This window comes from Mustela nigripes, chromosome 7 (genome assembly GCF_022355385.1).
Source record: "Mustela nigripes isolate SB6536 chromosome 7, MUSNIG.SB6536, whole genome shotgun sequence".
NCBI classification, from domain to species: Eukaryota; Metazoa; Chordata; class Mammalia; order Carnivora; family Mustelidae; genus Mustela; species Mustela nigripes.
In genome coordinates, this window is record NC_081563.1 from 74,448,729 (window position 1) to 74,463,660 (window position 14,932).

Sequence of the window (14,932 nt, forward strand, 5' to 3'; positions counted from 1 at the left end):
AACTAAGAAATCCATGCATGTCATAGCTGATTATTAATTACCACTATCTTGAGACAAAAGAAAGGAATTTTGCTGGGGGCGGGGAACGATTCTGATTGAGGTTTGTCTCTTAAGAGTTTTGAATTTTTAGATTATGGATTTCTAAAAAGAAACTACTTATTACTTTGGGAGCTTGGCAGGAAGAAGGATGTTCCCTTGATCTTTGGCTGGTAGTTCCCTGTAAATGTTAACTTGGAGGGCTGTTGTGAGGATTATGGTAATGGTTAAAATGAGACATCTTTGGTATAACCAAAAGATGATGTGCTCAATGGTAGTTACTATTAACACAAGTCATAATACATATGAACACTAAGCAAAAGAGAGGTGGACCACTCAGGCTTTCTATAGACGATTACCTAGTTGGTTAACTTGACATGGTGAAAGATTAGAACATGGGGCCCAGGAGAAAGGGGCAGGATATGTGATGCAGTGGTAAAATCAAAGGCTTTGGCACGCAAACGATCTGCCTTTAAACCTTGTATTTTTTCTTCCTATGTTTATGCCAGTCCTTCCTTCTGAGTCCCCGTAAATTGGAGATAGGGATGCCTATCGCTGGGGATGCTGCGAAGGTCAGAGACAGTCGCTGATGTCCTGGAACTGCTGGGCCTCGGAAGCTATTGTTGGTTTGGAGAGGGACCTGCCCCTGGGACCTGCCCCCGGGACCTGTCGCCAGGAATGCTGCCCAGGCCGGATGACCGAGGAATGGCACTTGCAGCTGGGGCCAGGGGCTCCGACTGAGGAAGCCCAGGGTGGTCGGGTCGTGCGCCCAGGCTGAGGCCGAGGGTTCCCTGGGGCCTTCCGTTGGCAGTCTGAGCTGCCTCTGCACACGCCGGGGAGGATTAAAGCCAGATGTGGCTTGGCGGGGCGCGGGGGGTTGGGGCGGCTGCGCGGAGAAGCCAAGCTCTTGGAGCCTGGGACCGGAGACCAAGACGCAGAGCCAGACCTCGCCGTGACATTAAATGCAGGGGGGAGGAAAGGGATCTCAGGAGAGTTATGTAGCTGCGAGTCGGCGCCCCTAAATGACAGCCGGGCAGGCCACTGACGCGAGCGGCTCTGCCGCGCGGGGGCGCCCAGTGGAGGGCGCGCAGCACCGGCGGCCAATGGCTGGTGGGGTCGCGGGCGGGGCCGGGGGGCGGGGCGGCTGCGGCGCTCCAGCGGCGGGGGCGGAGTCGCGCTGGGGAGGCGGGGCACCCGGCAGCGGCAGCGGCTGCAGCGGCGGCCACAGCAGCCTCGGCGGCGGCCGCGGCAGAACTGGCAGCACCAGCGGCGGGTGAGGGGCTCGCGGCTCGCGGCTCGCGGCTGGCGGCGGCGCGCGGGCGGCCTCGAGGTTGGGGCGCAGGGCGGCTGCGCGGAGGGGCGCAGGATGGAGGGGCGGTGCCGGCTGCTGGGCTCCGAGGCGCCGGGGTCGCGGGAGATCCACCTGCTGGTAACGGAGCTACCCGCGCCGCGGCCCGACCGGGAGCTCGCGTCTCCGGCTGCTGCGGGGCGGGCTCGGGGCGCTGGCTGGGCCTCGGGGCGGGGCGCGGGCCGGGGCGCCCTGGTCGTGGGGTCAGCCCCGCGCCACCGCCGCCGCCGCTACAGCCCCTTGGTGCCGAGCGCTCTAGCTGTGGCCGGCAGGGCGCCTGGTGCGTTTCCCGGCGCTCCCCGGCGCGGCGGGGCTCGTCGACTTCGGGGCAAAGTGGAGGAAAGTGCGGGCTTAGGGGGTACTGGGAGGAAGGGAGAGTTGTCCGCGGGACCGGGCCGCCCCAGGGCCCTCACCGGCCCGGGGGTGGGCGCCTTTACGGGGCCGGGGGCAGGTGGGGTGGGGGCCAGGAGGTGCGGGGCATGGAGGCAGGGGTGCTCCCGCCGTGGCGGAGGCGGTGTGCAGCGGTCGTCGCGAATATTTCTACAAAGTGAAGGTGTGCGGGTCCGCCATCCCCCCAGGCCCCAGTTGCCCTGAAGGAGGAAGCTGCAAGTGGGACCCTTAGATTGGGTCTGGGTGATTGCACACAAAGTGTACCAGGTGACACCTCTGAGGCGTGTTTTATGAGCTGGCAGTCATACCACTTGCGCGCCCGCTTTTATTTCTCGCAGCGTGTGTTTCTCCTGAGCCCGTTTATTTGCTTACAGTCCGAATTGCGAAATATAAGCAGACATAATGTATATTTTTAATGCTTTTCATGTATTTTGCTGTTCTGCTTTTGCTCTCGGACGAATTCTCATGAAAGATAATGATAGCGTCGTTTGGTGGAATATAAAACCTAAATTTAGAATCAGATAATGCCTTTTGTGGTTTATCTTTCGTTTTCTGAATGTTAAAAAAAATAGTTTTATTAACAGCTTATCGTGGCATGGGATTCTTTAGTCCACACTTGTAAATCCAAAAACGTGCTGGACAGTGAAATTATGTAAGCTGTGTTAATGAAAAGTATTAAACCTTTGATAAATTTAAAATGAATTTTTACATAATTTGTATAAAGTTATATAGCTTACGTCATGGATTTCATGCTTCTGCCTTTCAGTCTTCAGGCACCTCTGTCCTGTCTATGGAATAATGAGGGAATATGCCAAGTGTTCAGCAAAGTGTTCTCAGCCATAAAATGTATTGAATAGTTCAGAAAACACTTTAAATTAAGGTTTTTGTATCCAATAATAAAACAATAGAACAGTCAAATAAAACAGGTTTTTCAGTTTGTGGTCTTGAGTTGAAGTTCCATATGTCTTTGGGAGGGTGAAGAAGATGATTGAAAGTTTTAGCTATCACATTTTTTATTGTTAAAGATTCGGATACATTAAGTGATAATCTCAGAGAGTATTAAGGTGTTAGGTTGAAATTTTTGCAAATGTGGATACCGATAAAAATAATGACACAATTTGTTTCTTGCTTTAGGTAGTCAGTCAGTCCAGAGGGCTCTTGGCTGTCCAGCCTGACTGCTTCTCCTGGTTGAAGATCATAGAGATCACTAGTTTTGCTTTAGTCTGGAGTCTTCAGTTGTACTGTACAGTTATATTTGATTAGTTTGGAAACCCTAATTAAAATGTACTACTACATTCTTACTGAGTAAAGTGCTCTTATATTTCTCCTGCAGAATTTTAGGTCCTATTTGTTAGTAGAATTGATAAGTATCTTCTTCAAACCAGAGCTTAATGGCTTCCTGGATCTAATTTTTTCATATTTGGTATATTCTTTGCATATTATTAATAGCATATCTATAGCTTACTTTGACTTTTGAAGTCATTCACTTTTACTGTCTCTACGTGTTAATATTGAATTTTATCATATGGGCGTTTTTTGTATTTAATAAAACTATTTAAAAATATCCTTTATGATTTCTTCTTTACTTCCCCATAATTATCAATTGGATGTTTATTCTAATAACCTGTATACTTTTAGATCTTTAACTAGGACAAAATTCTTCCTGAAGTAGGGTGCAGCTAAGTATGTAGCAACAGAAAGCTAGATGCATTTTTATATAATGTTGCACCAGGATTGTAATTCTGTATTATATAATTCACTGAGTTATCACATCTCTTTTTATAATCAGAACTCATTATTAGGGTGCTTATTAATATAAGACAATATATTAGGCACTTTAAGGAATTTAGTACAAATTGTAGGATTTCACCACAAAGATTTTAAAATCTAAACCATCAATGTGAGCGTGTTTGATGTTAACTTGTCTTAACTATAGAAGATGAATAACTTTGGTTGTAGAAAATAGTGATAACTTCTGAGAATATCTTTGGAGTTCCTTGTTTTCAGATAGTAAGAAGAAGCAAGGAAGTAGAGGGGTTCAGTGCTTCCAGAATATGATGCCACAGTGAGAGCTGTTGGCTAAGGAGGGTTAGAAGACATGCTTGGATGTGTGTGTGGTGGGGGAGGGGTGCTTAGCTAGAGGTTACAGGAAGTGAGAAATTTGTTTAAAGTCTTAGGTTTATGGGGCGCCTGGGTTAAGCCTCTGTCTTCTACTCAGGTCATGATCCCAGGGTCCCGGGATCTCCCACACCGGGCTCTCTGCTCAGAAGGGAGACTGCTTCCCCCTCTCTCTCTGCCTGCCTTTTTGCCTACTTGTGATCTCTGTCAAAATCTTTAAAAAATAAAAAATTTTAAAAAAAGTTTTAGGTTTAAACTCAGAAATTTCCTATGAATTTTGCAGCTTATTTCCTAGTAAATACATATTCATTATAAAAGAGAAAATTTTTGAAATTCACACACTGTTGCGTGAAGTTAATACCTCAGGAAGGTGCTCTAGACTGGGAGTGGCCCTTGCCCTTCTCTTCATTCTTACAAGGTGCAGGTGGCCTAGTTTGAAAGGCAAAGGGCAGTAGGTAAGCGCTTGAACTTTGAAGTCCTACAGATTAGTGTTCCCTCTCCAGTTTAATAATGCCTGTCTCAGGCAGGCATTATTAATGTGAAACTAATGTGAAACTAATGTGACATTGTGTGTCAATTATACTTCAGTTAAAGAAAAGGTCTGCCTCTTAGGGTTTTGTTGAAGATTTAAAGCATATAGTGGTTGCATAGGAAACACTCAGTGCCTTGTAGAGTCTGTCATTCTTACCATCAGTACTATCCCTTAGTCTAGGGGGGATTTCTAGTCACTATGTTCAGTTTTACAACTGTAGCTGACATGGTGGTTTCTGAATTGCCTGCCAATGGCTACTTTTATCAGCCATACTTTGTAGCCAAGGGAATTGTCCCTGGGGCTTGTGAGGCATTTTTGGAAGTGCATTAACTTACCCCAGTACAGTGTGTCTCAGTATGTTGCCAAGTGCATCTTGTGGTCCCTTTGAGGTCACTGGGAATCCGTGAACATCTTGGAGTGCCTGACATGCCCCCAGGGAAAGAGACTGGCAATGCATAGTGCAGACCAAACCCGTGGCTGGCTGCAGTTTTGTTTGTTTGGTTTGCTTTTATTTTTTAACACAATTAACATTTATGGAGAACCTATTAAATGCTAGGTGAGTATACTTAAGTACCCATAAGGACTTGATTGAATTTGATGTTCAGATTTTCTGAGTGAAAGCAGAACGAGGTCCTAGGTCCTGCAGTGTTCTGGTTGGGTTGCTTCGTTTCCTAAATGCCTTTTCGTATTCCCAGTTGACACCTTGGGAGCAGGTTACTCACCTGAAAAACTACATTTCTTTTATGATAATGATAAATGGCAATAATCACTGTGACTTTTCTATGGTTTATAAACATTATTTGTGTCCTAGAAGTGGAGCCAGGCCAGGTGGTTTGCTTGTTTTATGGATGAAACAAGGCCTAAATCAGTGGCACACCTGAAGTCCTATATATAATGATGTTGCTGGAGCTAGAGCCCAGGTTTTTTGATGCTTGTCTGTTGTAGTCTCCCAGTTTTTCTTAAAGTTTTCAAAACATTGACTATTATTTTGCAAGAGGAAAATGGAGGAGTATGATGATTTTGTTTCGTAGGACCCGTTGCATGATCCTCAGAGTTAATCAGCTTCAAATCTGTGGCTTCCTATTTGTTTAATGAGCCCCACAACCTCTCCCTTTAAATAATGAGCCATAACTTTCTTTTTTTGCAGACAAAACCGAATCAAGGAGGAGGGAATATAGTTTGAAGCTCTTTTTCTGGAGGAGAAACATCATATGATTCTAGTATATTAAATGAATTGTTTAGATGCGGGTATAATCTTGGTAGCTGGGGATTAGCCCAGCCAAAAGTTTGTTCATAATGGTGAGTGATAAATGAAGAAAGTAGTATTTTGCATTATTGAACAAGTTTTCCTTTCTCTTTTTCCCCTGAACAGGAAGAAAGAAGCCTGAGACAGCAGCCTATGACGACTGTGAAGACAATCCAGAATTGCAATTATGAATGGTGTTGCTGCTGGGCTCCTTCTGCAGAGCATCTGAAATGAACCTCTCTTATTGATTGTTTTTATTGGCCCCGAGCCAGGAGTACTGGATTCAGTTGACTTCAGGATTAGAAAGAGAACTGTTTTGGTTATCATCATAAACATATGAACCAGTGTGATGGTGAAATGAGATGAGGCTCCGAAATGGAACTGTAGCTACTGTTTTAGCATTTATCACGTCGTTCCTGACTTTATCTTGGTATACTACGTGGCAAAATGGGAAAGGTAAGGCAAATATCTCCAAAAATGTGCATGAAATATAGTAGTAAACAATGCATAAATGCTTGGGTTAAGCACCACAACAATCTGCATTTTGCATGCTCTCTGCTGGAGGCCTGCTAGTTTCTTTCTGATGCAAAAATGAAACTGTATTCTTGGACAGAGGAGACAGAATTTCTAATCTGAATGGGGTTTGTTTTCGATTCCTTATAATTGCTCTTGGAGAAATAGATAATGATCAGTGGTTATATTATACATGGCAGCCAAGCTGAATAACAAAGACTTTTGTTTTGGCATTTTATTTTTATTAAACATCATAAATGTTTAATAAGCTTCCTTGTACTGGATGTTGTTTAAAGTGCTTAAAAGGACACAATCAGCGCCTTCATGAAATTTACATGCTGATTATAGTAATGATTTGGTGCTGTTGTAGTTAATGATTTAAACTACATGTGTTGACAGATTGCTCTTTGGGCAAGAGTATTTATGAAGTAGGTGAGGATAAATTCTTACTCAAAATTGGAAACCAGTTTTAAGTTTATTGTGTTTAGACTGTTTAATTGTGTTTTTAAGGAAGGTTATTTGTTAAGTGGTATTCAGGGATAATGCCTTTGCTTTTTTTTTTTTTTTTTTTTTTTTAATTTATTTTTGAGTTCAGGAACGATCGGGGAAGGGCAGAGAGAGACGTTAGAGAGAGAAAATCTTTTTTTTTTTTTTTTTTAAAACTTTATTTATTTATTTGAGAGAGAGCATGAGAGGAGAGAAGGTCAGAGGGAGAAGCAGACTCCCCACGGAGCTGGGAGCCTGATGCGGGACTGGATTCTGGGACTCCTGGACCGTGACCTGAGCCAAAGGCAGTTGGTTAACCAACTGAGCCACCCAGACGCCCTAGAGAGAGAAAATCTTAAGCAGTCTCCATACCCAGTACAGAGAGTGACTCGAGCTCAGTCTCACAACCCTGAGATCATGACCTAAAAAATCAAGAATTGGACGGTCAGTCTACTGAGCCAGCCAGGTGCTCCCATTCCTATGTTAATCTAGGGAAAGTTGATGGCATAGAAGGATGGAAGTACATATTTTGTTTTTTAGAATCGTTAGAGTAGTCATCATCTCCAGATTATTAGGGTCCTGTTTTAGTAACTTATATGAAGATAACTGAAAAGATGCATTCATTACTTAATTTTCCTCTGGTGTGTGTATAGGTATATATATATGCAGATGTGTATATATCTGTGTGAGTACATATGTATAAAATAAGCCGATTAAAGTGAAAAGCATAGGATCTGTTCTTTGAGCAAGTATACTATCTCTTGCAAGTATACGATCTCTCTCTCTCTTTTTTTTTTTTTTTCCTGAGTTGGGCTGTAATTTTGAGAGGAACTGTTTCAGGGAGAAATGAATGAAAAACTTGCTGAAGACCTTTATTTTTTGTGGACAAATATATACAATTTGGATTTTGTTTTTTAATTGTATGGAAAGGAGAAGACATACTTAGGAAGAACTTTGGTTAATTTAATCAAACTGTTGATTGTCCCAGACATGACCAAAACAGATGCCTGGCCTTATAAGTTTACTTATTGAAATAAGAGAATTGACCGTGAGGGGCATATCTGGATTTTTTTCTTATCAGGAAACTTATCTATTCAGAGTTATAGTAATGGAGAAATGTGATCCTTTTCACTGAGTCTTATGTAAGGGATTAAAACTTTCGGAATCTCTATTCCACTTACCTTGTTTCTTGTGTAAAGGCATTATAAGCATTATTTTCTTTGTGGATTAAGTTGTCTTTAGGGGCCCCTGGGTGGCTCAGTTGGCTGATCACAGTCTTGGGCTCGGGTCATGATCCCAGTGTCCTGGGATTGAGCCCCATGTCACTCTGCTCAGTGGGAAGCCTCCTTCTCCCTGTCCCTCTAACTCTGCCTGCTGTTCCACTTGCATGTAGGCATGTACTTTCTCTCTGTCAAATAAACAAATAAAATCTTTAAAAAAATTGTCTTTAGAATCAAAATTTAAAACATAGAAATATTCTTTCCTTCTGTGATATTAGATACACATAAAGTCTGTTCTCTTTGATTATCATTCTTTGACCAGCTCTGTAATCCTTTCATGCATATTCTTCTGCTCTGTTTTTCTGCTTAGTGTTTTGTCCAGACTCTTTCAGGTGTCAACAGATGACTCCTGTTATGGTTATACAAGATCCTGGTTGTTTTTGTTGTTGTTTATTTTTGTTTTTGTTTTGGGTTTTATTTATTGGAGAGAGAGAGAAGGAGAGGGAGAAGCAGGCTCTCTGCTGAGCAGGAAACCTGACGTGGGCCTCAATCCCAGGACCCCTGGGATCATGACCCGAGTCAAAGGCATATGATTGATGGACTGAGCCAACCAGGTGCCCCAGTCCTCTGTGTTTTAATGCTATCGTTTATGTAACTGCTGAGCATTTGGATTCTTTCTAGATCATTCTGGCAGTCAGATAGTCTGGATTTTCCAGAGCAGGCCTGCTCTTAGATAGTTAGGTCTAGTACACTCATCAACCATGTGGTCTGATTTTTATATTGAAAGCGTGGTTTCCATAATCATTGACTTTGCTGGGCTAGTAGTTTTTATTTTTCATTCACTCATCGGCCCCTTAATGTACTGCCTAGCACTGCATTAAATGCTATGAATATGAAAGAAATAATAAACTTAACACCTTTGAGAGGCTCAGGGACTGGTAGGGGAAGATTCAGGTAAACAAAACAAATATGATACCATCAATAGATTGAGATAGAAGTAATAACCCAGTGCTGGGGAAGCATATTACATGTTATATATGATTTCATTTAATCCTTATAACAAGCCTGGGAAAAAGAATTACCCCCTTTCACTAGATGAGAGAACTGAGGGAAAGTGGTTGAGAAACTTGACAAGGTGGTACATTTAAGTGGTAAAGTGAAGTTTGAGCTCAGTCATGCTGGTTCCAGGTATTATGCTCTTAGCTCTTGGTCGGCTTGCCAGAAGAGCAGAGACTGAAGATACTAATTCTTGAATCACTTCACAGAGGAAGAATAAATAGGGAGATGATGCCAGGCAGAGTAGTAGATAGTGGGCACGTCAGGTAGAGAGGTCCTTGTGCAGCCAAAAAGCTCTGAAACGGTGTAGTATATTTGTGCCTTCGAATTAGGAGACACTCAGTTTCATAGGCATGTAAGATTCCTAGACTCTCAAGGTTTAGTTGGTAATCCAGTGCAGTCCTTAACCTATTTTTCATAGGTCTTCATCTAACACTTGGAAGAATACACGAGCTGGTCCATGGGATTGGCATAAGTTTGGGAGGATGTTAGGAACCCAGCCAGGGAAGATGGAGTTTGGGGTTGGGGATACCAGTTTTAGCAGAGCATGCAGAATTAAATGAGGCAGAATTCCAATTATGTGGAATAGACAGGTTTGGAAAGTTGTATGCAGACATTGTGAGAGGGGACCAGAGTCATTCATTACATGTCTCACTTGTAGCTGGGGTTCTCCTAAGGAACTTCCTACTTTGCTCAGGCACAATCCAGAAACTGGGGAAGACCGAGCAAGCAATCCGTCTGTTCATAGGAACATATAACATTCATGTACATGTTTGTGTGTGGACATGTGTTTTCATTTCTCTTAGGTATTTGTCTAGGGGTGGAATTGCTGGATCATTTAGTCACTCTATATTTAATCATTTGAAGAGCTGCCAGACTGGTTTTCTTTTTTTTTCCCTTTTTTAAGATTTTATGTATTTATTTGACAGACAGATATCACGAGTAGGTAGAGAGTCAGGCAGAGAGAGAGGAGGAAGCAGGCTCCCTGCTGAGCAGAGAGCCCGATGTGGGGCTCGATCCCAGGACCCTGAGATCATGACCTGAGCTGAAGGCAGAGGCTTTAACCCACTGAGCCACCCAGGCGCCCCCAGACTGTTTTTCATAGCAACCGGACTATTATGCATTCCTTCTAGTAGCATATGAGAGTTCCAGTTTCTTCACATTCTTGACAACCCATATTATCAAGCTCTCAATTCTCATTCTAGTGTTGGGGATATAGTGTTTTATTGTGATTTTGAGTGGCATTTCTCTGATGACTAATGATGTCTAGCATCTTTTTATATTCTTTTAGCAGTTTGCATATATTCTTTGGGAAATTGTCAGTTTGGATCCTTTGCTTATTTAAAAAAAATTAAAGTCTATTTATTAAATTGTAAGAGTTCTTTATATATTCTGGATATAATTTACTTAGCAGATACTTGATTGGCAAATATTTTCTCCCATTTTGTGGGTTGTCTGTCACATTCTTGGATCGTGCCCTATGAAGCACAAGAGTTTTAAATTTTGGTAAAATTCAAATTTTTTTTTGTTTTTGTTGTTGCTTGTGCTTTTGGTGTCATATCCAAGAGTTCATTGTCAAACCTGAAATAATGAAAATTCTGTGTTTGCTTCTAAGAGTCTTGGCCTTTAATCCATTTTTAGGTCAATTTTTGTGTGTGGTATGAAGTAAAGGTCCTACTTGATTCTTTTGCATCTAGCTATCCAGTGGTCCTAGCCCTTGTTTACCCCCATTGAATGGTCTAGGCACTGTTGTTGAAAATCAGTTGATCATAAATGTATGGATTTATTTCTGGACTCTCAATTCTAGTCCATTGATATTCCTTCCTTCTAATACAGCACCATTTTGATTATTACATTGTAGTGACTTCTGAAGTTTGGAAGTATAAATTCTGTTAGTTTATACTTTTTCAGGATTGTTTGGCTATTTTGGGTCCCTTGCAGTTCCATGTGAATTTTAACATCTGCCTATCAATGTATATAAAGAAGTCAACTGGGATTATGATAGGGATTGCTTTGAACCTATAGATCAGATTAAGTACCATTACCATCTTAATAGTGTTCAGTCTTCCAATCCATAAAACATCGGATTTCATTTATTTAGGTCTTTACTTTTTTTTCAACGATTTTTGCATACATTTACACAGTTTTATACTTTCTGATAGCATTTTGGATGGAGTTGTTTTCTTTTTTTTTTTAAATTTTTTATTTTTTATAAACATGTATTTTTATCCCCAGGGGTACAGGTCTGTGAATCGCCAGGTTTACACACTTCACAGCACTCACCAAAGCACATACCCTCCCCAATGTCCATAACCCCACCCCCCTTCTCCTAACCCCCCTTCCCCTAGCAACCCTCAGTTTGTTTTGTGAGATTAAGAGTCACTTATGTTTGTCTCCCCCCCAATCCCATCTTGTTTCCTTGATTCTTCTCCTACCCACTTAAGCCCCCATGTTGCATCACCACTTCCTCATATCAGGGAGATCATATGATAGTTGTCTTTCTCTGCTTGACTTATTTCGCTAAGCATGATACGCTCTAGTTCCATTCATGTTGTCGCAAATGGCAAGATTTCATTTCTTTTGATGGCTGCATAGTATTCAGTTGAGTATATATACCACATCTTCTTGATCCATTCATCTGTTGATGGACATCTAGGTTCTTTCCATAGTTTGGCTATTGTGGACATTGCTGCTATAAACATTCGGGTGCACGTGCCCCTTTGGATCACTACATTTGTATCTTTAGGGTAAATACGCAGTAGTGCAATTGCTGGAGTTGTTTTCTTAACTTTGTCAGTTTTCATTGCAAGTGTATAGAAACACAATTGATTTCTGTATATTGATTTTGTATCCTGCAACCTTCCTGAGCTTTTTTATTCTTATAGTGGATTCCTTAGGATCTTCTGTGTACCAGATCATGCCATCTGTGAATACAAATAATTTTATTTCTTCATTGCTAGTATGAATGCTTTTTCTTTGTGTTGTTTAATTTTTCTGGCTAGAACCTTCATTTCAGTGTTAAATAGAAGTAATGTGAGAGCTGACCTCCTTGTCTTGGTCTTAAGGGGAAAGCAGCCAGTCTTTACATTTATTTAAGTGGAATATAAGCTGTGGTTTTTAAGTAAATGTCTTTTTTTCAGGTGAAGGAAGTTGCCTTTTAGTCCTGGCTTGCTGAGTGTTTTTATCATGAAAGTATGTTGAATTTTGTCAAATGAATTTCCTGTGTCTGTTGAGTGATTTTTGTTGTTGTTGTTGTTTTGTTGTTGTTGCTCTGTATTCTGTTGATAAGATATATTACATTAAATGATTTGTATGTGTTCAACTAACCTTGCATCCTTAAGGATAAGTAACACTTGGCATGGTGTATAATTCTTTTTAGATGTTGCCGGATTTGGTTTGCTAGTATTTGTTGGGGATTTTGGATCCATAGTCAGAAGGGTTATTGGTCTGTAGTTTTCTTATTTTGTGTTTGTCAGTTTTTGATATTAGGGTGATACTCATTTCATAGAAAGATTTGGGAAGTGTTCTTTTCTATTTGGAAGAGTTTGTGGAAAATAAGTGTTCTTTAAATGTTTGGTGGAATCAGCGCTGATATCATCTAGGCCTGGGCTTTTCTTTGTGAAAAGACCCACAGCAAGTAATAAGATTCTGTCAGTTTTTTGATGACTGATAGAATCTTATTACTTGTTACGGTTCTTTTCAGATTCTCTATTTCTTCTCCAGTGAATTTCTGTAGGCTGTATTCTACTAATTTGTCCATTTCATTTAAGGTATGTAATTTATTGGTGTATAGTTGTTCATCATATTTCTTTATAGCCCTTCCTGTTCTTGTGAGATCAGTAGTAATGCCCCCTCTTTTAGTACTCTAATAGTTTTAGGGTTTTTTTTTTTTTCCCTTGGTCAGACTAGCTAAAAGTTTGTCGATTTTGTTGACCTTTCAAAGAACCACCTTTTGTTTTCTTGATTTTCTCTGTCTACTCTCTATTTCATTACTTTTTTTAAAAAAAATGTTTTTATTAACATGTACTATATTATTTGCCCCCAGGGTACAGGTCTGTGAGTCGTCAGGATTACACACTTCACAGCACTCACCATAGTACATACCCTCCCCAATGCCCATAATCCAGCCACCCTATCTCCACCCCTCACCCCCAGCAACTCTCAGTTTGTTTGGTGAGATTAAGAGTCTCTTATGGTTTGTCTCCCTCTGATGCCACCTTTTTTCATTTTTTTCCTTCCCTACCCCCCCACAACCCTCCACCCTGCCTCTCAGATTCCTCATATCAGAGAGATCATATATTTCATTACTTTCTACTCTAATCTTGATACTTTCCTACCTTCTGTTTCTTTTAGGCTTAGTTTGCACTTCTTTTTTTGGTGGAGGTAAGGTTTCTCTAGAAGGCAAGGTCATTGATTTGAGATCTCTTTTCTTTCATAATATGGGTATTTACAGCTGTAAACTTCCCTCTAGACACTGCTTTAGTTGCATCCCATATTTTGGTGTGTTCTGTCTTGATTTTCAAGCATTTCAAAGTGTATTCTGATTCCTTACTTTTTTCTTTTACTGGTTGGTTGTTTAGGAGAGTGTTAATTTTCTCAGATTTGTGAGTATCCCAGATTTTTCTGTTATTGGTTCCTAATTCCATGTCATTGTGGTCAGAAGACATACTTTATATTATTTCTATCCTTTTAAATTTATTTAGATTTTAAAAAATAATCTAGCATATGTTCTATCCTCGAGAATGTTGCATGTGCACTTGAGACTCTATATGCTGCTGTTGTAAGATGGAGTGTCCTCTAGATGTCTGTCAGGTCCTGCTGGAGTAATAGTGCTCTTCAAGCCTTCTGTTTCCTTGTTGACCTTCTCTCTAGTTGTTCTTTCCATTATTGAAAGTAGAGAATTGAAGACTCCAACTATTGCTATAGAATTATCTATTTCTCTCTTCATTTTTGTCTTTTTTGCTTCATGTATTTTGGTGTTCTGTTATTGGGTACATGTATTTTTTATTTTAAAATATTTTTATATTTATTTTCTATTAATTATTATTGAATATTCCCTGTTTATCTCTAGTAACATTTTTGTTTGAACATCTGTTTTGTCTGTTGTTAGTGTATCAGTATATAGCCATTCCAGCTTTTCTGTGGCTTCTACTTGTATCTTATGCTTTATTCTGTTCTTTGACTTTAATCTATTTGTCTTTAAATCTACAGTTTGACTCCTGTCAACAATCTATAGTTTGATCATGATTTTCTAGATCTAGTCTGAAGATGTCTACCTTTTGTTCAGACTGTTCTCCATCCATTCTTCCTGTTATTGATATAGTTTGATTTATATCTGCCATCATTTTGTTTTCTATATGTCTCATATCTTTTTCTTCCTCTTCTGTACTTTTTTTTGCATTGCTTGAATATTTTCTAATGTAGCATTTTAATTTCATTAATGACTTTTTTCACTGTTTTTTGAGTATATTTTAGTGGTTGTTCCAGGCTTTATCATTTACATTGCAGCCTATCAGAATTAGCTTCAGATTTATGCTACATTAATTGCAGTAATATATAGAAATGTTACCTCTGTTTAGTGCTGTCACCCCCCCCTTTTTGTGTTATTGTTTTATGCTTTACATCTGTCAATATTATAAACCCAACAATACATTGTTATTATTTTACCATCTGTTATTTCCTTAGCACATTGCACATTATTCTCACCTATCTCCTTTGTTCTGTTATTGGCAAATATATTACATTTCCATGTGTTACAGGCTTGGTGATACTTTATGCATATCGTTTTATACTATTTTTAAATAATTGAAGAGAAAGAAAAAGTGTGCATTAATAGTGTCTATTATCATTACATAATCACTGGTGCTCATTATGTGGATTTAAATTGCTGTCTAGGATTACTTGCTTTCAGCTTAATGATTTCCTTAAGTATTTCTTTTCTTTTCTTTTCTTTTTTTTTAAAGATTTTATTTATTTATTTGACAGAG

The 14,932-nt window shown here is 40.4% G+C and overlaps 1 protein-coding gene across 6 annotated transcripts in view; it reads left to right on the forward strand.

Moving 5' to 3' along the window:
* MGAT4A (alpha-1,3-mannosyl-glycoprotein 4-beta-N-acetylglucosaminyltransferase A) overlaps nt 1–14,932 on the forward strand; it is a 143,083-nt gene that overhangs the window by 29,367 nt on the left and 98,784 nt on the right. For 2 of the 6 annotated variants that reach the window (XM_059406151.1, XM_059406156.1), the window contains exons 1-2: nt 1,223–1,309; nt 5,797–6,126. In XM_059406151.1, coding sequence (XP_059262134.1) covers nt 6,033–6,126 — 94 coding nt within the window. In that variant the 5' untranslated portion in view covers nt 1,223–1,309; nt 5,797–6,032. The other 4 variants (XM_059406152.1, XM_059406154.1, XM_059406155.1 and 1 more) reach the window with 4 other exon arrangements.